Below are 25,794 nucleotides of genomic sequence, written 5' to 3' on the forward strand. Positions count from 1 at the left end.
AGCTGCGTTCAAAGACTTTGGGAAAAAGTGAAACCTTACGACCGAGGTTATTTTCTCCGAAATATAAAACAATACCTTGATGTCTCTGCCAGTACCACTAAAGCTCGGCTCACCATCTCTGCCAGTAAACAATATTCATGAAGAAGAAAAGTTAGTCATAATATCAAAAAATATTCATAGCGATTTTGACTCTTTATCTGATATGTCTCACAAATAAAAGAAAAATAAGAGAAGTTGTTCAGGATGAAGACTACTTTGGTCCAAATTGTAATGTTTATTTGTATGAAACAATGTTTTTGGAAACATTTTAATGTAACAGAGACAATTCGCCAAAATAATAATAAATAATCATCAAACTCAGAGAAATGTAAATAAAGCCAAACGTAAAACAACAAAACAAATGTTAAATATATTTAAAATAGTTCCTCAAATGTGTTAATGTCAAAAGAATCACTTTTGAATTGTTGAGTTACGGAGTTAGTAAAATGTCAAATGTCCGACATGAATGGGGCGTTCGTGGCTTCTATCTGTCACGTGACTGTGCCGTCTCTTCTGATTGGTCGGTCCAGTTGTCGGTCATTGATCCAAGATGGCGCCGACCCTGGTGGAGCATGTTGTGGCAGACGCAGGAGCGTTTTTAAAGAAAGCTCCTCTGCAGGTGAGACTTTGTCCACGGTTCGACCGGAGACACACTGGTGACTCCAGACTCACCTGTCAGGTGATCTGTGGCCGTCAGTGACGTCGGTCAGTGACACTGTGGAGAGGGAAGCTGAACACGGGTGGAGCCCACAGAAGCATGGAGCCGCTGACAGACGTATCTGAAGTTGTATAGGCGGTGTGACGATGTTTAGATGGGCCAGGTCAGAGGACGCACTGGGAGGTGGGTGCGTCTCTGGTTAGGAAAATGTGGCCTTCTTCGGTCTGAGGTGCAGGTGCTTTGGGAGATGACTGTCTCTCTGAATGAGGCCTTGTATGGTACAGACCACATACGCTGTCTTAGGTTCATGAAGACAACCAACCTCTGCAGACGGGGAGTTAGAGCAGTTACTGAGAGGAGAATCATGTTGGCTCTGACTCCTCTCAGGTGCTTGATTTGATGCTGGACTTCTTGGTAATAAACCTCTTTATATACAAGGAAGTTTCCTTCACCATCTTCACATCATCGCTGTTTAATAAACAACACTGAGGTTACCCGAAGTCTTTGAACACGTCTTTTATTCGCTTAGATAAACGACACACGTTTATCTAAAAACCACGCCCACATCTGTAAGTTCATGACGTCATTATCAGCTGTGAGCAGGTGTAATGCACCAGCCGTGGGAAACAGCTTTTGACATGACTCGGTAACGATGTGAATGTATAAGCTTCGTTGTGACACCGGCCGGACACCCTGCGGGGTCAGCTGTGTTCCTGCTGATGCTCTGAGCCTGATGACAACGTCTCCTCTGCTCAGGTTGTGATGCAGGGCTGTCACTCATGGTGGACAGTTTATTCTCTGTTGTGTTGGTGCGTTTACTTCAGTACATGATCTGAGGACCTGAAACTCATCGTGTCTGACAGCGTTGAGGAGCTCACTTCACAGAGTGTGATGTTCACTGGTCTGTAAAACTGTGTTTCAGGACATCGGCAGGAACATCTACACCCTCAGAGAAGTGGTGAACGAGATCCGGGACAAACCCACCAGGAGGAGTCTGGCCTTCCTGCCCTACCAGCTCAACTTCAAAGAGCCTCATCCTGAACACATCAGACACGGTAACCTGACCTTATTTATCTTTGATCATTTCTAACTAGAAGTTATAAATTCACTTGTTACCTGTGTCCACACCTGAACAGCTCAACATGGGTCATAAGGTTTGCTGAAGCTCAGATTAACGGCTTCTTGTCTGTGTTCAGTGACCGAGTTCTCCAAGAAGACCGGAGACTACCCGAGTCTTTCAGCCACCGACATCAAAGTGCTGGCTCTGACCTACCAGCTGGAGCTGGAGCACGATGGCTCCCAGCACCTGAGGGGAGAACCGGAGGTTAAGGTACAGTTTCTGCTAAACTAGGCTAAGCGTCTTTGAAGGCAGTCTGATGCAGCCCGTTGACTCTGTGCGTCCAGCAGAGTGACCTCAATGTCTTCTCTGTGTCAGGTCAATGTTCACAGCACACAGCGCCACCCGGAGACTCCTGTTAACGTTGCAGGATTTCACTTTCCCCACAAGGTGAGTCACCGATGGTAGTTTGACGCGTCCACACCTGTCAGCTCTGCGATGGAAGTTAATCCAGCTGTGTCTTCTCCTTGACGTCTCTGCAGAAACCTGTGGACAGTTGCAGCAGCAGACAGACTCCGACAGAGACGCAGACATCAACGCCGACCGACGGAGACCAGTTCAACAGCTTCCAGTTCTGGAGAGAGCCGCTGCCGACCCTGGACGACGAGCTGCTGCAGCTGCTGGTGAGTCAGACCAACGGGGACAAGAAGAGATGCTGTGTTTGGCTCTGAGCTCTGCAGAGTAGAAGAGGGTGTCCCTGACTGCTACAGGCAGATGTGACCGGCTCTGAGATCTGATTCATTTCATTCAAACTGTGAAATGATTGGTCGACACCGGCAGGATGTTCACTGTTGTCGCTGCTCCTTCAGGATCCGGTGGAGGTGTTGAAACAGACGTCTCCAGCCACCACTGACAGCGACCACTTCAACAGCTTCCAGTTCTGGAGAGAACCTCTGCCGACCCTCGACGACGACCTGCTGGAGCTGCTGGTGAGTGTCCAGGACGCAGACTGATGATGTCACGTCCTGTTGTGTTGTTAAAGCACGCAGCAGACACACAGCACAGTGGGAACGTCTCTGATTCCACGGTGGAGTCAGTCGTCACGTCTCCGGTTGGTTTGGTCACTGTGAGGTTGTCGGCCTCAAACTGTCTGATCTGGTGTTTGATGACATGTTCACTTGTATGGATTGTGTGTAGTTGTGAGTTCATGTGAGGACAAACCTTGTTTAAATTGTCTCATGAAACACAAGCAGAGGAACCGGGCTGTTCTGGATCCTGATTGGCCGACAGCAGCAGGTCCTGACTGCGTGACTGTTGTTGATTGGTTGTTGTGATGGTGATGATGTGTGTTGGTCTTCAGAGAGCGGACGGTGTGTCAGCGTCAGACCTGACGCCGGACACATCAGCACAGACAGAGGACCAATCAGACGATGAGGACAAAGAGAACGAGCCTGAAGAGGAGGAAGTGGAGGAGGAGGACGATGGAGGAGGTTGGATCACCCCCAGCAACATCAAACAGGTGAAGATGGACTCGGCTGATTGGACGGCTCCTGCTGATGTCAAAGTGGGATGTCTGACCACCGACTTCGCCATGCAGGTAACAGGAGGAAGTCACCTGGAGGCAGCTTCAGTTTGTGTCTCATCACGTTAGTGAATTTAATAGAAGCTGCTAAAAATCCAGCTCCTCAGGGTGAAAGGTCGACATGTCCCCAGAGTCCAGCAAGACGTCCTCTGAACTGTCCAGACCAGTTACATTCAGTATCACAGAACAACTTCACCTGAGGAGCTGGAACCAGAGAACCAGAGGAAATTAATTTGATCAGTGACTGGATGAACTGTCTCACCTGTGACCTCTGACCTCTGCAGAACGTCCTCATTCAGATCGGACTTCACGTTCTCTCTGTGAACGGGATGCTGATCAAACAGGCGAGGAACCACATCCTGAGGTGTCACGCCTGCTTCAAGTGAGTGAGGGGGCAGGTGGGGCGGGCATGGGGGCGGGGGCCATTCAGATACAGTACCTATCTGTCGTGCTGATGGACTGATGCTGCAGGTCAAACAGATTGTTGCTAAGTGATTGAATGTGAACATGTTTCCAGGACGACCAGCAACATGAACAAAGTGTTCTGTCCTCACTGTGGGAACAAGACGCTGAAGAAGCTTGCAGTGACGGTCAACGAGGACGGCGGCGTGCAGATGCACTTCTCAAAAAACCCCAAAGTGCTGAACCCCAGAGGCCTGAAGGTGAGACACACACACACACACACACACACACACACACACACACACGCTAAAAACCATGCGAGATCAGCAGGTTCTCCTGCGTCTCCTCTGATCTAATCCCGTCCTGCTCTCCGTCAGGTGTGAAGGTGCAAGCTTTAACCCTCCTGCGTCGTGTCTTTCAGCACTCGCTGCCTCTGCCTCAGGGAGGGAAACATGGCAGCAACCCCCACCTGGTGGAGGACCAGCGTTTCCCGCAGCAGAGACTGTCCCGAAAGGCCCGTCAGAAGACGGATGTCTTCAACCCGGACTACGTGGCCGGAGCTTCGCCTTTCTGTGAGAACGACATCTACAGCCGTGCGGCCAACCTGCAGATCAGAGACGGGCAGTGTGGAGGCGGGCGGAGACGAGCCAACCCCAACGCCGCCCGCAAGAAGTTCATCAAGAAATGAAGAGCTGAGGGACATTTGGACACGTGAAGACAGATTGGTTTGATCTCACATCCGTCAGAGACTAGAGGTCATGTGACGCTCTCAGTCCATTTCTATGAAGATAATCAGAGATCAGTTCACAGTCACCATGTGGTCAGAGGGAAGGCTCCGTTGGTGCGTTCATGGACACTCTGACATCTGAGATACAAGAGCTGCTGAACAGCTGGCTCTTCTTCTTCTTCCTGTTATCATTATTATCATTATTATCATTATTATCATTATCATTATAAATAGAAATGATGGACAAAACCACCAGATAATGTAATGAAGTGGAATTATTGTAAAACCCACTAAGGACCAGATTCCCTGAATCCCTCACACTGGTCCTTTTAATATTCACAACAGCTGTTTTCACCTGCACAGAGATGATGACGGTGCTTCTCTGCAGGTGGATCCAGTCATAGAAATGAACAGTAACGAGTGTGGTTCATGAATGAATCTAAAACCTGACGGATGATTTGGAAACAAAGTCATGGGATTTTCTGATGGATGGTCCTTATACGACCAGCGTCTTCCTTCTGTACAGGATTTCTAAGGTCATGTTAAGCCCCTCCCCTCCAGATGTGTTGTGACTGACTCCAATATATTGTTTCTATGTTAATACTCAATAAATTTGAAGATTGACTTCAGCCATTGGAGAGTCAGACGTGCACTGAATGATGTCCGATGTTCAATCATTTTATATTTTCTCTTAAATCTTGACATAAGGATTCATTGCTCTGAGATAAACGTTTAATACAGATGAAGCAGCCTCCTGTTAACGTACAGACCTGATCAACAGTGACGTTCACAGGTTTTAAATGTGATAATTCATTCATCATTAAACAATTAATCAATAATCAAACCAGTCACAGATGAATTTGAGTGGAGCAGCAGAGTCACTCATCATTAACTCAGAAGTTTGACCATTAATGAAACATGATTTTTCTCAGACAAATGTTTTTCATTTATTATTTAATCCATACATTTTTGACAAAATAGGTCCCAGAGTCCCGAACGATTCAGAGCCTGAACCCACAGAGACTCTATCTACTCTGAAGAAAACTCCTTGTCCTGCCTCGTCTCTTCTTCCCCCTCAGACTTCGGCTCCGTCAGTTCAGCTCCCGCCTCAGACTCGGGGTCTGTGGGACCAGACGGAGTCTGTGCTGGGTCTGGGTCTGGGTCTGTTATTGGTTCTTTAAGTTGCGTGTCAAACATCAGGCTGCTCAGTTCTGGGGTGATATCGACCTCGGGCACTGGGGGCGGAGCTAATACCTCTCTCTGTGGAAGCACGAAGTCCAGAGGCTCGAGGACGGCGGCGAGGTCGATGCAGCCCAGACTGTCGTACCTGTGCAGCTGAGCCGCAGGAACACCTGCAGGGAGACACACAACGTGTTCAACCAGTCTCACTGAGGAACAGCCAATCAGTCTTCTGTTAGAGATGTGATGTCACAGATAAGTGCAAACGTTTGTCGTCTGGTCATGTGACCAGAAGAGGTTCCTCACCCAGAATGAGAGCGATCTGAGCCGGGGGAAACAGGACCTGCAGACAGCGGTTGAGGAACGGCAGCAGATCTTCAGCGTACGAGCAGCAGAACTGAACAAACAGCTCCTTCTCCCTGCTGCTGAAGGCCGACTCCTCGGCCCGGTGGAACACCAGGATCTGACGGGTCACCTGACAGGAAACAAGACGCAGGCTGACTCCAGGTGGTCAAAGTAAAATTATTATTAATATTAATAAAAGCAGAACAACCAGTCAACTCATGAGCTACACAACAGTTTTGAGTGAAATCTTTTTTTTTGTTTGACTCGTCACCATGGTGACAACTCTGGTCTTAAAAGTGGATTTTATCCCACACCCTCAGACTTGACGTATGGACTCAGCCTCAGACCCAGACCCTCCTGGTCCCCCAACACTAACAGGTTTTACAGGAACAGCTACTCACCATCTTCAGAGCATCCTCCAGACATCTGGTGGCGTCCTGGGCCAGGCCGACGGGGCAGCAGAGCCGCAGGTCGTTGAAGGCGGTCAGGATGTTGTTGAGGAAGCAGGCCAGCGGCTGGAAGTCCAGCAGGGACATGGGGGGCTGCAGGGTGCCCGGCTGGGTGCTGGGGGCCACGGGGGGGATGGTCCCTCCCAGCACTGAAGGCAGGGTGATCAGCGTGTACAGGTTCATGTCCTCCTGGAACTTGTCCACGGCCTCCTGCACGGCTCCTCTGAATGTCTCCACCGCCACCCGCTGGAACATCGGTGCCAGCTGCCCGCGGAAATCCGCCCCCACCCTGCTGAAGGACAGTCCGAAGTACATGCACTGACCCAGCAGGGAGTCCAGGCGGCTTCCCACGCCCCGCTGCAGGTCCCTCTCTAAAGTCTCCAGGAACTCTGCCACCTTCTGCACCACCCAGCCGTGGAAGATGGCGCTCTCGTTCACCATCACCTGCCCGCTGAGGGGGGGCACCAGCGGGTCCTCATCAGAGAAGATGGCCCGGTACTGGGTGATGATGTCGAACAGGTGGACTCTGCAGGCCTCTATGGTTTTGGTGATGTGGTAGTAGGGGTCATCTTCGGGGATGGCGGCAAGGATGGAGTGCAGCCAGGTGCTGCGGGCCTGCAGGAACTTCACCCGCAGCTCCGCCTCCGTGAACACGTCCATCCTCCGCAGGTAACCAATGACACGCAGGCAGACAGGAAGCTGCGAGTTGCTGCGCAGCTGCTGCAACAGCTGGTTGAGCATCAGCTGAGTCGACTGACGCACTTCACGCACGATACCCTGAAGATACAAGAGGTGGAGCATCAGTAGAGCCGGAGCTGTTCGCCAGTTGATCAACAGGAAAATAACTGGAACAACACTGATAATCAATAAATCGTTTTAGTCGTTTTTTAGGAAAAAAAGAGAGAAGTCGTCTGTTTTTCCAACATTTCTGTTAGTTTTCAGTCGACTTCACTATTTCTGACAAGACTAAAAAGAATATCAGTGATGAAAATTATTGTTGTATTAGTTTTCCCGGAATATTCAAAACTGACAGAGGCACCTTTAAAGAGCATCTTCACCCAGTCTGAGAATCTGACTCACCTGATGGTGACACCTGGCTGTTTCTGGCCCTGAGCAGCAGAGCTGCACCGGGGTTCAACACAGCAGACCTTCCAGCCCCCACTGCAAGCCTTCGGTTTCTGACTTGCTCAGGTCTCCACCTCAAAAACAGGCATTTTCAGCTTCTCCTGGACTCACCTGGATGACCAGCAGTGACAAGTGTTTCTTCTCCAGCCTCTTGACGTACGCCGCCAGCTCCAGAGCCTCCTCGTAGTACCCGTTTCGGACGCAGGTGTCCATGAGCTGAGGGATCTCCAGGATCTCCAGGATCTCAGTGTGACGGTTCAGCGTCAGGCTGTTCATCCGACGGCTGGCTCCGATCTCCTCCGCCTCCTTCATAAACCCCCTGGACAGACAGAGAAACCAGCTCAGACCTCAGGGTGAGCAAACATCGACAACACTTTAGCACCAGTGTCAGACGTTGTCCTGTGACCTGATCAGGAACCTCAGTCCTAGATGGTCTCTCCGCACTGAGCTGGGTTTGGAAGGTTAAGGTCTCCCTCTGAAGTGACTACTGACCTTTGTTGTTGTAAAGTCTCAGCTGTTTTAATGTGGAGATTATTCTCATGTAGAACAAAGAGCAGCAGCAGATTCTGTCACGTCACAGCATCTCACCTGGAGGAATGACTCAGGTGATTCACTGATTATTAAAACTGTTGTGATCAATTTAATAACTTGACTGACTGTCTCAACTCTACTTTAAACCACAGTTGAACCACAGATGGGCCCTCGACAGCAGGCAGTAATCCGGTGACACTTTAAGGCCCTCAGCGTGTGTGCAGACAGCATTAACAACATATTAATCTAATTACCACACTGAACCCGAGGGTCTTCCCCCGGGGCAGGTGCCTGCTGGCCGGGGAGGTTATCCGGCCTGAACGTCATCAAACATTTATCACCGACCTACCGACCTGCATTTCTCCCCGAAGCCGGGCAGCTTGTCCAGCAGCCGGGACACGCTGCTCTCCACCCGGCCGAAGTCCCGGTAGATGTGCTCGGTGCAGTCGGCGGTGCGGATGAAGGTCTGGTAGTTGGAGAAAGCCAGTTCCCGGGTCTGCTGCAGGATCTGAGCCCGCTCCTCCGCCAGCCGCTCCGGCTCCCGGCTCAGCTTCTCCACCCCGAAGGAGCTGAGCTCGGACAGGTAGGCAGTGAAGTCCGGGTTGTCCCTCCAGCTGTCCGGGAAGCTGTCCTTAAAGATCGACGCTAAAATACTCTCGTCCTCCACGTCGACTGCCGCCATGTTGGACACACAGGTACCAAACACAGCCCCGCTGGCGGTTTGTCAGCGAAACAGACTCGTTGAACTCGGTAATAAAGGGAAGGTTTACTGATAAACTACGGCAGGAAATATAATTGTGTTTTGTGAGGAAACACAGCGGGACAACCCGCGTCAACAGCCGCTCCCAGCTCCTCAGCAACGGCTACTTCCGTAAACAGGCCGCGGTGTTGGCGCCACCTACTGTCCGTCGCCTTAATGAGTCCGGTCTGTTGTAAAACTTCTCTTGGCTGTTTCAGAAATTAAAATGTTGGCACATTATTCACCAGTAGAAATCGTGATTGTTACCCATCAGCGTTAATTTACGGATGTTTTCAGTTTTCTTGTGTAAACCCTAACTTTATATCTGGGACAATAGTGAGTGGACAGTTTGCTTCATTTTTTACCAAAACAACAGATCAACATTTATTATAGATATTATACACATTTGTTAACTGAAGTTTAAAGCTCCACAGTCTAAAGGTAGATGTCCATGTGTTTGTGATTATAAAGCAGGTCTAGGTTCTATATTAATACTGTGAAAGTATCAAAGCCTCAGTCCACAGAGAAATGCACACAGCCTGTATTCAGGAACTGAGCCTTAAAACCAGCCGTCAGGACTTCTGGACCTCCTGTAATACAGGGCCGGACCAGAGACTGTATATGAACAGGGCCGGACCAGAGACTGTGTATGAACAGGGCCTGGACCAGAGACTGTGTATGAACAGGGCCTGGACCAGAGACTGTGTATGAACAGGGCCTGGACCAGAGACTGTGTATGAACAGGGCCTGGACCAGAGACTGTGTATGAACAGGGCCTGGACCAGAGACTGTGTATGAACAGGGCCGGACCAGAGACTGTGTATGAACAGGGCCGGACCAGAGACTGTGTATGAACAGGGCCGGACCAGAGACTGTGTATGAACAGGGCCGGACCAGAGACTGTGTATGAACAGGGCCTGGACCAGAGACTGTGTATGAACAGGGCCGGACCAGAGACTGTGTATGAACAGGGCCTGGACCAGAGACTGTGTATGAACAGGGCCGGACCAGAGACTGTGTATGAACAGGGCCTGGACCAGAGACTGTGTATGAACAGGGCCTGGACCAGGGACTGTGTATGAACAGGGCCTGGACCAGGGACTGTGTATGAACAGGGCCTGGACCTGTTTGTCTTCTGGAATCTTCAGAACAAACTCGTGTCACAGTGTCACAGTGTTAATAAAGTTGTGTTTGACGGCAGCGGAAGTAAGCCGCCGGTTGCTGTTGTTCAGTTGCTAAGCTGCAGCCGAGGAGCAACCTGGCTGTCAACAAGTTGTCCTCAGCGGCTGAGCGGGATTATCTGCTCACGGTTTAACGTTTAAACGTTAACCTCTCCGTTCAGATGGTAACTGCGACACACGGACGGAGGTAAACTGACGATAACGGCTCAAATAACAGCTAACTTTAATTAGCCCACAGCGCTAGCTGACTTTAACGTCGGCCAGCTAACGTTACCGTTTAACGGTTAACCGAGTAAAGTGTCCGGTTGGTCCCAGCGGCTCCTCAGTCTGTTTCTCTGAGCGGCCCTGACCTGCTGTGTGAAGCGTCGTGTGATAAATTAGCTGCGTGGAGTTTGTTAATCATCTTTCCAAACGGTGACTTAGCATTAAGCTAGCTGTCTCATAAAGGGGTGTTACACAGTTTTTGTGACTCGTCACATTCTGTGACCTGAAGAAGAGTTTCAACTGTTCCACCACCGAGAATGTCTCAGTCATACTTTATGTCCTTGTAGGTTTTAGTGAAATTCATAGTAATTACACAGAAGACAGCCCGTGAAACTATTCTCTCAGTGTTCGGTTTATTAGGATCAACTGGTTAAACCTAAGTCCTGAAATAGATCAGGTTATAAAGTTCAGTTTGTGTTTTCCTGTTTTATTCACCTGTATCTACAGGATGTATTTTGTTGTAAGTCTGTTGAACCGCGTTGTGTTGTGGTGACACAAACTAGAATCAGAATGAATGTACAGGTGAACCATCACCTGTCTGAAACAGGCTCTACACGAGCTGATCAATTTAACCTTCATGAAGGAGGATGTGTTTGTTTAACTGCATTAATTTTAGCTAACTGTACCTAATAAAGTGAACAGTGAGTCTACAGTCAGATATTTGAGTCACAGTTGTAGATGTATGTCATATCTCACCTGACAGCGTTTGCTCGACATCTCTAATGTCTCAGTATCCAACAGGTCAAGTTTTGGTTCACAGACACGGTCCTCTATGGCAGCAGCTTGTTTGGTGACAACACAGATAAAACTGAGGCCAGAGTGTAGAGAATAACAGAGGTTTCCACTCCTGCTCCTGAAAAGCTGCGCTCAGTGTGAAACAGATGAAAATATGTTGCACAAAGTGAAAGTGTCAGAACATCAGTGATTCCCTGACATGGACAGGAAACACAGTGGTAACAGGTTTGTGTGTCACTGCAGGTGGAGGTGAGTCTACAGAGTAAATGAGAAGCTGATGTCAGTCCTCAGTGTTCCTGATTGAATTCAGGAATTACTCTCATCAGTTTCCAGTGGTTCAAGGGAAGCAGCCAGTCTCCCAGTGTGACCAGTATGGCTGCTGCCAACACCACCAAGATCTCATGGCGACTGCGTGAGTACAAACTGTGTTTCCTGTTAAACGTCCTCATCTGATGAACTCGTGGAGCTGCTGGTGTGACTGCAGCAGTGTGATACACATCTGCACAACACAACTTAAATTAATTCATCATCATCATTATAATCATTCATTATAATGGTAGAAGATTATTATATTGTATTATATTATTAGAGATTGTTTTTACTGGTAAGTATTGAAAAAATGTGATATAAGCAATAAATCTTGGTTCTTAGGCTTCATACTTTGGGCAGCATGATAATGTAAAACATATTAAATTACTTTTTCTGTGGTGGTTAAAAAGTCTCAGATTTAACTTGGAACCTGCAGAAACTCTGTAAATTGAATTTTGATATTGGTTAGTTGTCATTAGAAATTGAAAATATGCCAAATATTTTGATTTAAGCCTCTGAAATGAGAAGATTTGTTGGTTTGTTTGTTGTGTGTGTGTGTCATATGTTGGAAAGTGTTGGGTTTGCAACATTTGGTCCAATAAAACGAGACACGCGAAGTCATCACCTTGTCTCTCCAAACCAAATCATAATCTACATTATCTCGAGGCTCTTTACAGGGTCAGGTCAAGACCTTACTTTGTTATAGAGAAAAACCCAACAGTTCCCACAAAGAGCAGCACTTGGCGACAGGGGGGAGGAAAAACTCCCTTTAACAGGAAGAAACCTCCAACAGAACCGGGCTCAGGGTGGGGGGGGGGTCTGCCTCGACCGGTTGGGTTTAGGAGGAGATTAAAAAAAGGGGGGGTGGGGGGTGGGGGGAGAAGAGAAGAGGAGAGGAGAGGAGAGGAGAGGAGAGGAGAGAAGAGAAGAGAAGAGAAGAGAAGAGAAGAGAAGAGAAGAGAAGAGGAGAGAGAGAGAGAGAGAGAGAGAGAGAGAGAGAGAGAGAGAGAGAGAGAGAGAGAGAGAGAGAGAGAGAGAGAGAGAGAGACCAGTGCATCATGGGAATCCCCCAGCAGTCTAGCTCTATAGCAGCATAACTAAGGGATGGGTCAGGACATACCCGAGCCAGCCCTAACTATAAGCTTTACTAAACAAGACAGTTTGAAGCCTGATCTTAAAGGTAGAGAGGGTGTCTGCCTCCCGAACCCACACTGGGAGCTGGTTCCACAGGAGAGGAGCCTGATAGCTGTGTTTTTCTGATTCTGCTCTTACAAACTCTGGGAACCACAAGTAGACCTGCATTTAGAGAGCGAAGTGTCCTATTGGGAAAATAGGGAACTATAAGCTCTCCAAGGTACGATGGTGCCTGACCATTAATGGCTTTGTAGGTGAGGAGGAGGATTTTAAATTCTGTCCTGGATTTTACAGGGAGCCAATGCAGAGAAGCTAACACAGGAGAGATGTGATCCCGTTTCCTAGTTCCTGTCAGTACTCGTGCTGCTGCATTTTGGATCAATTGGAGGCTTTTTACTGAATTTTTGGGACATCCTGACAATAAAGAGTTACAGTAGTCCAGTCTTGAGGTAACAAATGCATGAACTAGCTTTTCAGCTTCCTTTAGACACAGAATGGGTCTGATTTTAGCAATATTGCGCAGGTGGAAGAAGGCTGTCCTAGAGACTTGCTTTATATGTGAAGTAAGTAGTGTTATGTTCATTTTTCCTCTATTTTTAGGTTCAGTGTGTTTCTACTGGTTTCTCTGAAAATGTGTTTGTTGTGTATCATGGTCGATTGTGTGTCCTGTGTTTATTCTGAGCATCTGTTGTGCGGCTGTGTAGTGGTAGTAAAGTCCATGACCTGTGGGGGCGCTGCATCAGGATGTGGTGTAAGGTCAACAGAGCTCGTTATCTTCATGACAACACAGTAACCTCCTGAGTGTTGACATGTTGAGGGTCTGAAGAGAGTCTGGTGTTGGTCAGGGAGGGTGTGGCCCTAATCTGCCCCCCACAGGGTACACTTTTAATCCTGCAGATCCTCACAAGAGAATGTGAACAATGTCACCATATCACTGCCTCTGTGAATGAGTGGTTGAGATGGAGCTGATGAGTGCTGTGAGTCAGTGCAGCTCTGTGGAGACACCAGCAGCTCCAGCACCTTCTCCAGCAGGTCAGGATTAAACATGTCCCTCCTGTGTTGCTGTACAGAGGAGTTCGAGGCTCACTCCAGCAGCGTTTCTTGTTTGGCTCTGGGGAAAAGCTCTGGCCGCCTGCTGGCTACAGGAGGAGAAGACTGCAGGGTGAACATCTGGGCTGTGAGCAAGGCCAACTGCATCATGGTGAGACCACTGATCTGAACCACATCTGTCATGTCACACCACACTGTGAGCTGTGCTGAGCTGTGCTGAGCCCTCTGGACCGTTCCTGATTCACTGCTGTGATATGAAGTGAAGCAGCAGCTTCACTTGAATCTACAGAGATGACATGAAGATGTGAAAGGTTCCTGTATCCTGACTGTGTGTGTGTGTGTGTGTGTGTGTGTGTGTCTGTGTGTGTCTGTGTGTGTCTGTGTCTGTGTGTGTGTCTGTGTGTGTGTCTGTGTCTGTGTCTGTCTGTCTGTCTCAGAGTCTGACTGGTCACAAGAACCCAGTGGAGTGTGTCCAGTTCAACATGTCTGAGGAGCAGGTTGTCGCTGGGTCACAGTCTGGATCAATACGAGTCTGGGATCTGGAGGCTGCCAAGAGTGAGTCCCAGTTTGTTGTGTGTGTGTGTGTGTGTGTGTGTGTGTGTGTGTGTGTGTGTGTGTGTGTGTGTGTGTGTGTGTGTGTGTGTGTGTGTGTGTGTGTGTGTGTGTGTGTGTGTGTGTTGGAGAGATTTATGTAGCAACCTTTTCTCAAGTGTTTTTATGATTGAGATTTTAAGTAGTGAGGGTAAGAGAGGGCAAACCCCTCCATCCTTATTCCAACATATGTACTGTCCTTCTTCGTACAATCTGAAGAGGAAAGTCTTTCGATCTCATCAGTTTCATTTTTAATCATCTCCAGCCAGTTCTCCGCTGTAGCTGGATCAGCCTGGATCCATGTAGACGTTTTGGTTGGTGCTTCAGTAAATGTTACCTGTCAGATCTGTTGCTCCACTTCTGGCCTGAATGTGTCTCTGATGCTTCTTTGTTTGTTATCAGTCTGGCTGAGATGTGAGAGATCCTGTTGACAGTAAACAGAGACCTGAACACCTGCACAGTTACTGTGACTCAGAGCCATCAGTCCAGGTGTGTCCAGGTGCAACTCTACTGCTTCCTCTGTTTCAGTTTTGAGGACTCTGATGGGACACAAAGCCAACATCACCAGTCTGGGCTTCCATCCATTTGGAGACTTCCTGGCCTCCAGCTCCCTGGACACAAACATCAAGGTAGGTGTGTAAAACGTTGTGTTTGACAGAGTGTTTGTGTTCATAATCTGTATTAATGGAGATTTTCTATTTTTTCTTTGTCTTATGTGAATGTGGTGAATTTGGCCCCACTCTGTCAGCTGTGGGACGTCCGGAGGAAAGGATATGTGTTCAGGTATAAGGTAAGAAGTGTGTGTGTGTGTGTGTGTGTGTGTGTGTGTGTGTGTGTATATGTCACCTGAAAGGCTCTTCTGTGGAGCAGGTTTCACGTGGAGATCGTTACAGGAGATCAGTGTCGGATGAAGTTGTGTTTGTGTTACAGGGTCACACTCAGGCGGTGAGGAGTCTGGCCTTCAGTCCTGATGGGAAGTGGTTGGCTTCAGCCAGTGACGACTGCACCGTCAAGGTACAGACTGAGCTGTGAGAAAATAATCAGCCTGCAGCAGGTTTCAGTGTGCAGATGCTGATGGTCAAAGATGAATGTGCACTGTTGTAAATGTATTTAACAGAGTCTCAAATGTCTCAGGGGCAGAGGTAGTTGAATTTACTTCAAAAGGTATCTTGAGTCAGATCAGGTGCGTTCACCGTCCACAATAATGTCTCTTCTGTTAATTCTGTGAGAGGAGCATCCACCCACTGACGTAGAGTTAACCTCCTGAGATAATCCTGCTGTAAACCTGAATCTGTGGAACAGATTCACAGCCTGCTCAGCTGAAGACCAGTCTTCCACAGTTATGGACACAGTGGGTTTTCACCTGCTGCCGCCCCCCCGATGTTCACAGTGGACTGTGGGTTGCTCAGCTGTGTCTTGTCTTTTGTCTCCGTCAGCTGTGGGACCTGACTCAGGGGAAGACCATCACAGAGTTCAGATCTCACACTGCAGCTGTCAACATTGTCCAGTTCCACCCCAACGAGTACCTGCTGGCGTCAGGCAGCTCCGACAGGTACCACTGCAACATCCACACCTGCCTCACATCTGCAGACAGATGTTAGCTGCTGTTCAGACTGAACACAGTAGAGTCCACACACATCTCACAGCCAGAGAGCACACACCGCTCAGTCAGGACACGGTCCCAGCTGTGATCCTGTCCCAGCTGTAGTCCGGTCCCAGCAGTGGTCTGGTCCAGGTGTGGCCCGGTCCCAGCAGTGGTCTGGTCCAGGTGTGGCCCCGGTCCCAGCTGTGGTCTCATCTAGCTGTTGCCCGGTCCGGTCCCAGCTGATTGCTTGATATTAGACTTCTACTGATCCTGACACAGGTTTGGATGTGAACTTGGCCTGAGACTCAGTCTGGGACCGGTCAGTGTGGTGACAGGATGGGGAGCTCACACATGATGTGAAGTCTCCCCCGTGTTGTCCCTGTGTTATGATGATATAACTGTGTGTGTCTGTGTGTGAGCTCCTGATGAGGACAGTGTGTCGATGTGTTTGTTGTCTGCAGGACCATCAAGCTCTGGGATCTGGAGAAATTCTCGATGATCGGCTCGTTGGAGGGAGACACGACTCCAGTCAGGTGAGTGTTGTAGGCTGGATGGTGAGCTGCTGAAGTCTGACCCCTGACCTCAGACCTGTGCTTTCAGGTGTATATTTTTCAGTCCGGACGGGGGCTGTCTATACAGCGGGGCCACGGACTCTCTGCGGGTCTTCGGTTGGGAGCCCGACCGCTGCTTCGACGTGGTGCCAGTGGGCTGGGATAAAGTCTCTGACCTGGCAGTGTGCAACCAGCAGCTGGTGTGTAGCTCCACCCACAGGACAAAGACATGACTGCTCCATGTAAAAACACAAGTTTCAGCCTTTCAGCCCCAACTCCAGATCTCACATCAGGTGTCTCTTCTCTCTGCCGTCAGATCGGTGTGTCACACCAGCTCTCCAGCGTGTCGTCCTACGTCGTCGATCTGAAGAGGGTGAAGAAGAGCGGCGGCTCTGTGATCCAGGGAATCGTCCAGGACAACCAGCCGCTCACAGAGCCCAAGGACCCGAAAGGAGCCGCACTGCGAAGGAACTATGAGAGACCCACAACCACCTGCAGCTCACAGAGGTACGACACAGCCAACCAACTACAGACCAACGTCCTCCGTCAGCTGTGACATCAGGACACAGGTTCACTGCTCAGCTCACCTGCCACAGACATCACCTGCAGACGAAACTCCTAACAGCTGAGGTTCTGTTTTAATACCAGCTTGTTGTGGGCGCTGACAATATCGCATCATTCTCGAGGATTTTCGTCAGCTGAACGACTGACTGTTCATTTAACTTTTAACACTGTCTCAAAAAGTTTCACTTCAGAGCTGGAGGAGTTTTCATCCTCTCTCCTGATTTCTGCTCTGTCACTCCTCATGCTGTGATGTCACTACTCATGTTGTGATGTAATCAGGGTGAAGCAGAGGTCAGATGCTGATAGGCGGAGCCCTGAAGGTGAGAGGCGGAGCCCCAGTGAGGATGAGGCAGATGAGAAGCTGTCATCAGCTGAGATCCACAATGCTGAAGACTACAAGGAGATTTTTCAGCCCAAGAATGCCATCTGTAGGTGGACTGTCAGCTGCTCGTCAGAGCTAATGAACCTGGTGTAGTTTAGGTTTTATTTTCATATGTTCACAGCAGAATTTCACTTTCACTTCAGTTTTCCAGTGTGAAATAGTTTGTAGTTACAGTGCTGTTAAATTCTTAGTTTGAGTTGACAAATTAAAAACATCATCAGTGACTCGTTTCTCTCTTCCAGCTCGGACTCCTCCAAAGATATCAGAGCCTTTCCCTGCTCCTCCAGAAGACGGTGAGTCTTTCATCTTCATCACTCTGATCACAGATCACTGTCAGACATCAGCTCAGGCTGACCTCAGGTGTGTTTACCTGAGCTGCAACAGCCTGACTTCTCTTCATCTGCTCACTTCATGATTCAGTTCAGTGGGAAGAACCAGATTTGATTTCTTTTAGTGAAAATAATACAATATTACATGAACACATCAATATCACACCTGTAGCATCAAAAGTGAAAAAAACCTGTGTGGTGTCATTAAAACAAGAAAATAATGAAGTCAGATATGAATTAATGTTACAAGTGAAAACATGAAGCTCAGCACAAAAACATATGTTATATTTTATATTTTATATATATATATATTAGGGCTGTCAATCGATTAAATTATTTAATCATGATTAATCGCATGAGTGATCATAGTTAATCATGATTAATCGCATATTTTTAATCTGTTCTAAATGTACCTTAAACTGATTTTTTTTCAAATTGTAATACTGTTTTCAACATGAGAATAGACAAATGCTTGCTTTATGCAAAAAAAATCATGTTTATTTATTGCTACAATGAGAAATACTCTCAGTTCAAGTAACTAACGTGCAAACTGCATTGTAAAACAAGATGCTGAAATGAACTAAAACAAAAGCCCAACAAAAAAAATTACAGATGGGCATACCAATTTACTAACTGTAACATTATAGTAATGTGGTATTTGAGACTAGACGTACTCCGGTGGTACGTAAATTCACAGCGACAATAAATACAAATTACTTTTGTCCTGTTAAGAGAGCCATCTGGCAAGACTTTGAAGCTGAACTCGCCATTCAAAATATCTTTTTTATCCATTACTGCTCACGACGGCATCAACCTCGGTGCATTGCTTCCTGATTTCCCGAGCTACGGAGTGGCCCGAGGTTCAAATGTCACAAGCGTTAATCACGTTAAAAAAATTACTCCCGTTAAAGGCATGTTACATTAATCACGTTAATAACGTGTTAACTTTGACAGCCTTAATATATATATATGTGTGTGTGTGTGTATTTTGTCATTTGTCATCAGTATGGTGGGGATTAGGTCTTTCATCATCATCATCATCATCATCATCATCATCATCATCATCATCATTATTACTGTTCGGTGTGTGTTATTAGCATGGAAGAGGAGGTTTAATAAACTGTAGCTTCATCCTGAATCTTCCTGTTGACTTGTTGTGTAGTGTACTGTTGTGCTCACTGTCTGTGTAAAATGTTGTTGTTGTGTTCGTCCTCTCAGAGACCATATTAGCGATCGGCCGTCAGCTGAAAGACATGGTTTCTCCATTTCCTGACAAGCAGCAGGTCAGTGAAGCCAGCAGCGTCAGTGGTCTGGTCAGAGTCATGTGACCAAACGTGTTCAGCGTTTGTGCTCCTTTGTCTCGTGAACATAAAGTTTTGTGTGTTTTGAAGGCTCCTCCCCTGGCCTCCTCCACTCCCGTCCAGAGGGTGGAGCCTACTGTGGTCTCCTGTGCGAAGCGTCCGACCCCCTCGGCGGTGGGCTCGTCGTCCTCCGACCCGACCACCTCCCGCCCCCCTCCCCCTCAGCCTCCCGTCACCACGGCCAAGTCTAAACCACAACCTAAGATCATCCTCAGCACCAGGAACGAGCCCATCGGCCTGAACGTGGCCGACTTCCTGCCTGTGAGTGGCTGACGCTCCCCTGCTGGGTGGAGTCTGTCACAATCTTTCATCTGTGTCATGAGTTCATGTTTTCATCTGGTTCCCAGGCGTCTGTTCCTCCAGGAAAACCTCAAGTGTAGAAACAGATATAACAAGTCGACTGTTGTTTTTACATCTTTCATTTTTGAAGTGACACAGAAAGTCAAAGTAAAGTCGGTGCAGGTCACAGAATATTTCTTCATGTATAATTTGAATCATGGTTTAAACTTCAGTCACTTCATGTTTTGTTTTGTGCGAACAACAACACAAAGATTCACCCCAGGTTCACAGAGTCTTTACTTTAAAATGACTCCAACAGTTATCAATATATTATCAATATCAACAGTCAGAATTCATTTCATGGCAGTCGACTGATGGATCAGTAATAAACCAGAGAATGTAAATGGATCATGTGACTGAAAATTGTACCTATCAGGTCATTTCAGTAAACAACACGTGGGTCTACTTATTATTCAGTGTAAGTTTCTAAAGTGTAGAGATGAGAATAAAAGTGTGTCTGTTTCTCCTCAGTCTTCACCCAATCACAGGCCTGGAGCCCTGAGCGACGAGGAGGCGCTGTCTCAGATCAAGAAGGGTCACGACACCATGTGTGTGATGCTGAGCAGCCGACACAAGAACCTGGAGACGGTCCGAGCCGTGTGGGCCAGAGAGGACGTCAAGGTGAGACCTTACAACTCATCTGTCTGTCACATCTGGGCTGCTGTGGAAAGAGCCTCAGAGTTCATCTGATGGATCCATTCTAATGAGTCTGAATCTGCTCCGTCATTCTCATGAATCATGAATTCATCATGGATTAGATTTCTGCTTCAGTCCTGAACTGTCTGAGCAAAGTGAGAAATAAAATAAACCATCTCGTTGGTTGACCAGTTCTCTGTGGACAGAAGAAACAAAAGACTCAATCATCAATCAACACAAGCTCCACTTACTCATGTCAAAGCTGTCAACCACCTCTCATGGACTTCTTGTCTGCTGTCTCTCTGCAGAGCGCTCTGGACACAGCTGTCTCCATGAATGACCTGTCCATTGTAGTGGACATCCTCAACATCATCAACCTGCAGCCGTGAGTCTCTCTCTCACACACACACACAGTATATCAACATTAAATCATTTGTTCTCTTGAAGTCTCTTTTTGTTTATTATGTTTCACTTTGAAAAAGAAACTGAAGAGTGAAACATCACTGATGTAAGGTGACAGGTGTGAAGGATCAACAGCTGTGAGTCTCTCACTGTAATAACACAACGTTTCTGTTCTCAGATCAGACAGAATTCATACAGACAAACCTTTTTGTCGCCTGTCACCTGACTGGAAACTGTCCCACTGCAGTAAAACCTTGGATGAAAACGTTCACATCACGTTTTAAATAAAGTTGAAACAGTAACTAGAAGAATTGTTTGAATCAGTAATAATGGACCTCGCTGTTGTTTCAGGTCGCTATGGAAACTGGACCTTTGTACATCGGTTCTTCCTCAGATTGACAAACTGCTGCAGAGTAAATATGAGAGGTGAGATTTAATGTGACAGTGGATCTGAGGTATTGATTATTGTCCTGATCAGTTAGGATCAAATGATTGTCTCCATCAGTTGATTGACAGTTTGATCTTTAACCTGTCACAAACCTGTCGACTCTAACACACATAATCTATAATCTATAATCTATATCAAATACTCAGTTTATCATCTGTGTCTGTTTCTCTCTCTGTGTGTGTGTGTGTGTGTGTGTGTGTGTGTGCGTGTGTGTGTGCGTGCGTGCGTGCGTGCGTGTGTGTGTGCGCGCGCGCGCGCTCTCTCAGCTACATGCAGACCGGCTGTACGTCTCTGAAGCTCATCATGAAACATTTCTGGATGTTGATCTCAGACACGCTGAAGGCTGCGCCGTCCGTTGGCGTTGACATCACACGGGAGGAGCGGTGAGCCACTTCCTGTTCTTTACTGAACACTTCATTGACTTCACACTGTTTTCTGCAGCAGCTCATCACTTCACCATTACTGAGTGAACACTAGCTAGTTTAAACCAGTGGTTTAACTAATGTTAATGATGTGTAAATGTCCAACTACCCTCAGAGCACGTGTGTGTGTGTGTGTGTGTGTGTGTGTGTGTGTGTGTGTGTGTGTGTGTGTGTGTGTGTGTGTGTGTGTGTGTGTGTGTGTGTGTGTGTGTGTGTGGGGACTGAGGTCAGGATGCTTTTATGTCATGAAGAAGAGTTTTAGTTGATTACCAACAGAAACAGAACAAATTAATCAACAGCTGTTGATCAGTTTTAACTCCTACTGATGCTGACGATGATGATGACGTTTGTTGCTGCAGACACCAGAAGTGCAGAGCGTGCTGTAAGCAGCTGAAGAACCTCAGTAACATTGTGAAGAACAAGGCGGCACAGGTTGGTCGCCATGGCAGCGCCTTCAAAGAGCTGCAGCTGCTCATGGCGCCGCTCGACGACTCGCTCTGAGGACAAACACAGAGACTGAAGGTTTCACACTGACCGTCTGTGATCAGCTGATCTGCAGCAGAGGCCACACACACAACTGAAGGGGCTCCGTGTTCAAAGAGTCCTGCTCTTTGTGTGTCCGTGTGTTCACACTACACAACCCTGCAGAAGAAGAAACGTGTTGATAAAGTGTTATTTAAAGATGGTGGTCTTCCTCAGAGAGGACGGACACCCACCTGCTCACTGACACAGGACGTAAACCAGCAGGCTCATCTGATCTGCTGTGGAGGACATGAGAAGGACACTTCAGAGACCAGCTGACGGCGTCTGTCCCTGCAGAGACGAGTCACAGGTTCAGCTGTAGAAAACCTTTTTGAGTGGGCTCAACGTTCTCATGTGACTCTGTAAGAAGCCGACAATCATATTTCCCAGAGTCCTTTAATGTGGCTCTGCTCAAACAGCTGCAGAGACACAGGACCAATCAGATCAGGGCTTTAAAATCAGACGTGGTGAGAGGAGACCACCTGAGGCAGAGGATGTCAGGTTGTTATTGATTCCCTTTGATTGACTTTCATAATCGTTCATAATGAACTGATGAGGTCAGGTGATCAGAGACACCTGAGGACAGAACAGACACAAACACTTAGTTCAGATGATTGACACGTTTAGTCCTTCAGACACTGATGATGCTCCAGTGTGTCACTGTCTTTACTTAGATCCACTGTTTTAAATGTACACTTCATGTTATTTAAATAAAGTTCAACTGTTTCATTCTTCTTCTCTTCATCTTTTCACTGCAGCTTCAGTTTTAGACGATTTTAATTATAAAAAACATACATTTATAAAATGTGACAAACTGTCCAACAGTTTATAGTTGATTATTATTTCTGTCTCCATCAGCTTCATCACTAATATCATAAAATTATCTATAAGCATCTTTTAATAAAAAAAAAACAAACACTTTTTTAATTTTCATCATGTTAATTAATATTCTCCTCCTGTCCTGCTGTATTTTAACTAATCTGTTTTGATGATGTTTGATATGTGCGATGTATCAGATGAATGTTTCTCTGCTGTTTTTATTAGTGTCACTGAGGTCAAAGTCTCTGGACTCACCTTCACGTCAAACAAACTTTTGAGGACATGATCATTGATTAATTTATGCAAATCGAAAAAACAAATTCATTTTAACTTTACTTACTTTTTCTCATTTTTATCACTTTTTCCTTTCCTTTCCTTCCTGTTTATTCTATGAAGCTGGTTGCATGAACTGATGTTAAAGGCTAAAGAGAATTAAAAGATGCAGACTCCAGAATCAATTAGTAATTAGTAAAATCATTTTGAAAACAGTCCAGTGTTGTCAAAGGTTCAATTAGCCACCTAACAACATCTCTAAAGCTAACATTATTAGTATTAGTAACATTATTAGACTCACACCAGTCACACAATGAACTTCAACTATGTTTTCACAAAAAAAAAACATGGTTCCTTCAGTTTGATGACAACTTGGGAACGTTGGCATCTCCACAGCTCTGGTCCTGATGCTAACTCAGAGAGAAACATGTCTCATTTGAATCTGGTTTGTTTTCCCATCATCTCTCCACTATCACTGTCTAATGACAGTACTCCGGCAGAGGACTCTCAAATTAACTGGATGAGGACGCAGAGCCTTTACTCTGGACTCTCCAGCTCTCTGTCCGCTCAGTTTCCATATTTATTGTATGCATTCACCAAGACTGAGATGTGCTGATTCAGATATTTCACAGTGAGTCAACATGGATTTGTTTGTTCTGGAGTGTTTATTAAAAAGGGAATACAAAAACCAACCTGTAGAAATCTACAGTGGAGACAAAGCAAGCAGACATGTTGACCATCAGGTTAATGACACAGCAGCTCATCGCGTTTCTAAGCATCCATGTTTACTACAACTACAGCTAACAGTTCACGTCTTCCCGCGTCACATCAAGCTCAGCACCGGGTCAGCTACGGATCTGTTCAGTCTGAGGTCAAAGGTCACCCGTGGTTTCCTAGATTTGTGTTCTACAGAGGTGACAAGACGGCAGCAGGATCACACCGAGAAGAAACAGTCTTAGATTTAAAGATTTAGTTTCTTTTTGTTTGACTTCAATGCGCTGAAGGAAGACGAGGATTCATCCACTGCATGAAAAAAAAAACATCCACAGGAACAGCAGAAAACCACAACCATACACAGGTGACCATTTCCTTGTATTGCTCACGTCCTATTGGACAGCTCAGTATCAGTGGAGGACCCTGATTGGATAAAATGAGACCACAAGGACACAGACTCAGCCTGGGGTAGAGAACTACAGAAGAGGACTTAAAATGAGATTCATCTTAATTTTCTGAGATAAAATCATGAGATTTGTTACAAAAATTTCAATTTTCATCTCAAGTTTTCAAGATTAAATTCAGGATGTGTTCATGGGTCCCACATCCTCCACCAAAAAGAAAAAAAAAGATTAAAGCATGTCAAACATAAATATGTAACCATAGTATGCATATATTAAAATCAACCACATCTGTAATCGTGGGTTAGAAAATAATCTAGAAATTTAAAGTGCAACTTTACAAAGAAACAATAAAAGAAATACTGTAATTGGAGCGTATATACTGATTTTTGGGAGAAGGAGAGATGTTAGTGAGGATTTCAGTTCAGTCCAGACATGTGGAGCTCAAGAACTTTGGGGTTCAAGTGGTTTCTCATCAGAGTCACTCGAGTCCTTCAGGGTCTTTAAATGTCCATCATCACAGCAAGAAGACACGGAAATCAGAAAACTTGGTCATGTTCTCTGTTGAAAGAGACACAAGTCAGTGGATATAAAGTTCCCATAAGTGTTCGCTTCTTTATCCCGCTCTTTTCACCAACTGGGGAGGGTAATGAATCCAGCAGTGACAGGATGGAGATGGTGTCCCAGCAGCTGAAATCCTCAGGGTGTTGGCTGACACCCTGCATGATGTCCCTCAGTGTGGTCTCTGGGTCCCTCAGGCCGTCAGTTTCAGTCGTCCTGCAGCGAAAACCAGACCATTGGTCAGCAGTCATGTGACACATTACTGAGCCAGACCATGTCCACACTGCTCTTAATAAATGTGAAAACATGTTTTTTTTTTCTACAACACGCTAAGGTGAAGATTTAAATTTGAAATAAAATGATGATATTTCAAAGTTAAAGTCCCCATAAGAAAGTAGAAACAACACATGAAGATGCGTCCTGAGATTGAGATATAACTTTGTTGCAAAGTACTGTCTTCTCAGAGTCTGTTATTGTCTCTACATGGACACCTGGGAGTCATTGAGGTCTACGAGGACACCTGGAGTTGTTATGGTCTACAAGGACACATGGGAGTCATTGGGGTATATGAGGACACAGGGATTTTTATGGTCTATGAGGACACTGGATGTAGTTATGGCCTATAAGGACACCTTGGAGTCGTTATGGACTATAAGGACCCTCCTTCATGTTTTGAAGAGTGTATATAGACAGCCAAAGTCCTGGTGTCATGTCCTGACTCCTCTCTGTTCCACTAGCTTCTGTAACTCATGAAAAATAAAGTGTTTAGTTCATCTGTCTTACTGAAAAAAATAAAATGTGTCTCTGGGATTAACTTTCCTTCCTCTTAAGACTTCAACAACTTTCTGAACTCATTAAAATATAACTGCACATCAGCTTAACTTGTTTTCCTAAATGTCCACGAGGTGTCATTGTTATTCAAATGGGTACCAACAGTGTTTTCAGATTTATGAGTGTAGACATGGAGTAAGCAACCCCACAATCCTTGGTTCGTCAGCAAAACCCAGCCAGACCACAGAGCAGCAGAGATGAGGAAGGAGGGGGGACAGATCCATCCAGACACTAACTCACTCACAACACCCGCACACTGCAGCCACAAGGAAAAAACATTAGTGTCTTAAAGATGTTAGAACAGGAAGCTAAACCAACACACACAAACAAACCATCTTCAAACATTTGTGAAGTGTGTGTAAGCTTCAGGTGTCACGCAGTTTCAGTTTCATGACTCTGTCCAGTTCTTCCTCTATAAACTGTAATAAGTCTTTAAAGGAGCCATTTGTACATAGCCATGTTAGCATTAACAGCTCCTTCCAAGTCTTAACCACAGCTTCAGCCATCATTACGTTTACAATACAACAGGTTATAATACGTCCTCTGAGCAGCTCCTT

The 25,794-nt window shown here is 46.5% G+C and overlaps 4 protein-coding genes across 12 annotated transcripts in view; 2 read left to right on the forward strand and 2 right to left on the reverse strand.

Moving 5' to 3' along the window:
- Positions 1 to 539: 539 nt before the first annotated feature.
- On the forward strand, positions 540 to 5,094 carry nob1 (NIN1 (RPN12) binding protein 1 homolog). The gene is made up of 10 exons (XM_071489927.1): positions 540 to 658; positions 1,620 to 1,752; positions 1,894 to 2,027; positions 2,133 to 2,204; positions 2,297 to 2,437; positions 2,624 to 2,743; positions 3,115 to 3,351; positions 3,621 to 3,718; positions 3,854 to 3,998; positions 4,160 to 5,094. The coding sequence occupies exons 1-10, from the start codon at positions 590 to 592 to the stop codon at positions 4,424 to 4,426; spliced, it is 1,416 nt and encodes a 471-aa protein (XP_071346028.1). The 5' UTR covers positions 540 to 589; the 3' UTR covers positions 4,427 to 5,094.
- An 81-nt stretch (positions 5,095 to 5,175) lies between these two features.
- Positions 5,176 to 9,002, reverse strand: cog8 (component of oligomeric golgi complex 8). The gene is made up of 5 exons (XM_071489926.1): positions 8,448 to 9,002; positions 7,675 to 7,882; positions 6,391 to 7,215; positions 5,951 to 6,119; positions 5,176 to 5,817 (listed from the first exon to the last, which is right to left on the reverse strand). The coding sequence occupies exons 1-5, from the start codon at positions 8,774 to 8,776 to the stop codon at positions 5,495 to 5,497; spliced, it is 1,854 nt and encodes a 617-aa protein (XP_071346027.1). The 5' UTR covers positions 8,777 to 9,002; the 3' UTR covers positions 5,176 to 5,494.
- An 892-nt stretch (positions 9,003 to 9,894) lies between these two features.
- On the forward strand, positions 9,895 to 22,367 carry katnb1 (katanin p80 (WD repeat containing) subunit B 1). Its single transcript, XM_071489954.1, has 20 exons — positions 9,895 to 10,201; positions 11,257 to 11,425; positions 13,527 to 13,657; positions 13,944 to 14,061; positions 14,626 to 14,726; positions 14,846 to 14,887; positions 15,028 to 15,111; positions 15,534 to 15,649; positions 16,144 to 16,215; positions 16,283 to 16,433; positions 16,550 to 16,740; positions 17,077 to 17,225; positions 17,422 to 17,472; positions 18,727 to 18,791; positions 18,900 to 19,130; positions 19,680 to 19,829; positions 20,153 to 20,229; positions 20,598 to 20,672; positions 20,961 to 21,077; positions 21,476 to 22,367. Exons 2-20 carry the CDS (start codon positions 11,386 to 11,388, stop codon positions 21,615 to 21,617), a joined length of 2,103 nt encoding a protein of 700 aa, XP_071346055.1. The 5' UTR covers positions 9,895 to 10,201; positions 11,257 to 11,385; the 3' UTR covers positions 21,618 to 22,367.
- A 1,009-nt stretch (positions 22,368 to 23,376) lies between these two features.
- Positions 23,377 to 25,794, reverse strand: part of kifc3 (kinesin family member C3) — a 49,343-nt gene continuing 46,925 nt past the window's right edge. For 7 of the 9 annotated variants that reach the window (XM_071489948.1, XM_071489952.1, XM_071489943.1 and 4 more), the window contains one exon: positions 23,377 to 24,622. In XM_071489948.1, the coding sequence (XP_071346049.1) occupies positions 24,385 to 24,622 (238 nt within the window). In that variant the 3' untranslated portion in view covers positions 23,377 to 24,384. The remainder of the gene's footprint in view (positions 24,623 to 25,794) is intronic. The other 2 variants (XM_071489944.1, XM_071489945.1) reach the window with 2 other exon arrangements.

The sequence above is a fragment of the Trachinotus anak genome, unplaced genomic scaffold (assembly GCF_046630095.1).
Source record: "Trachinotus anak isolate AG129_WGS33_773 ecotype Australia unplaced genomic scaffold, CSIRO_AGI_Tana_v1 ptg000011l, whole genome shotgun sequence".
NCBI classification, from domain to species: domain Eukaryota; kingdom Metazoa; phylum Chordata; class Actinopteri; order Carangiformes; family Carangidae; genus Trachinotus; species Trachinotus anak.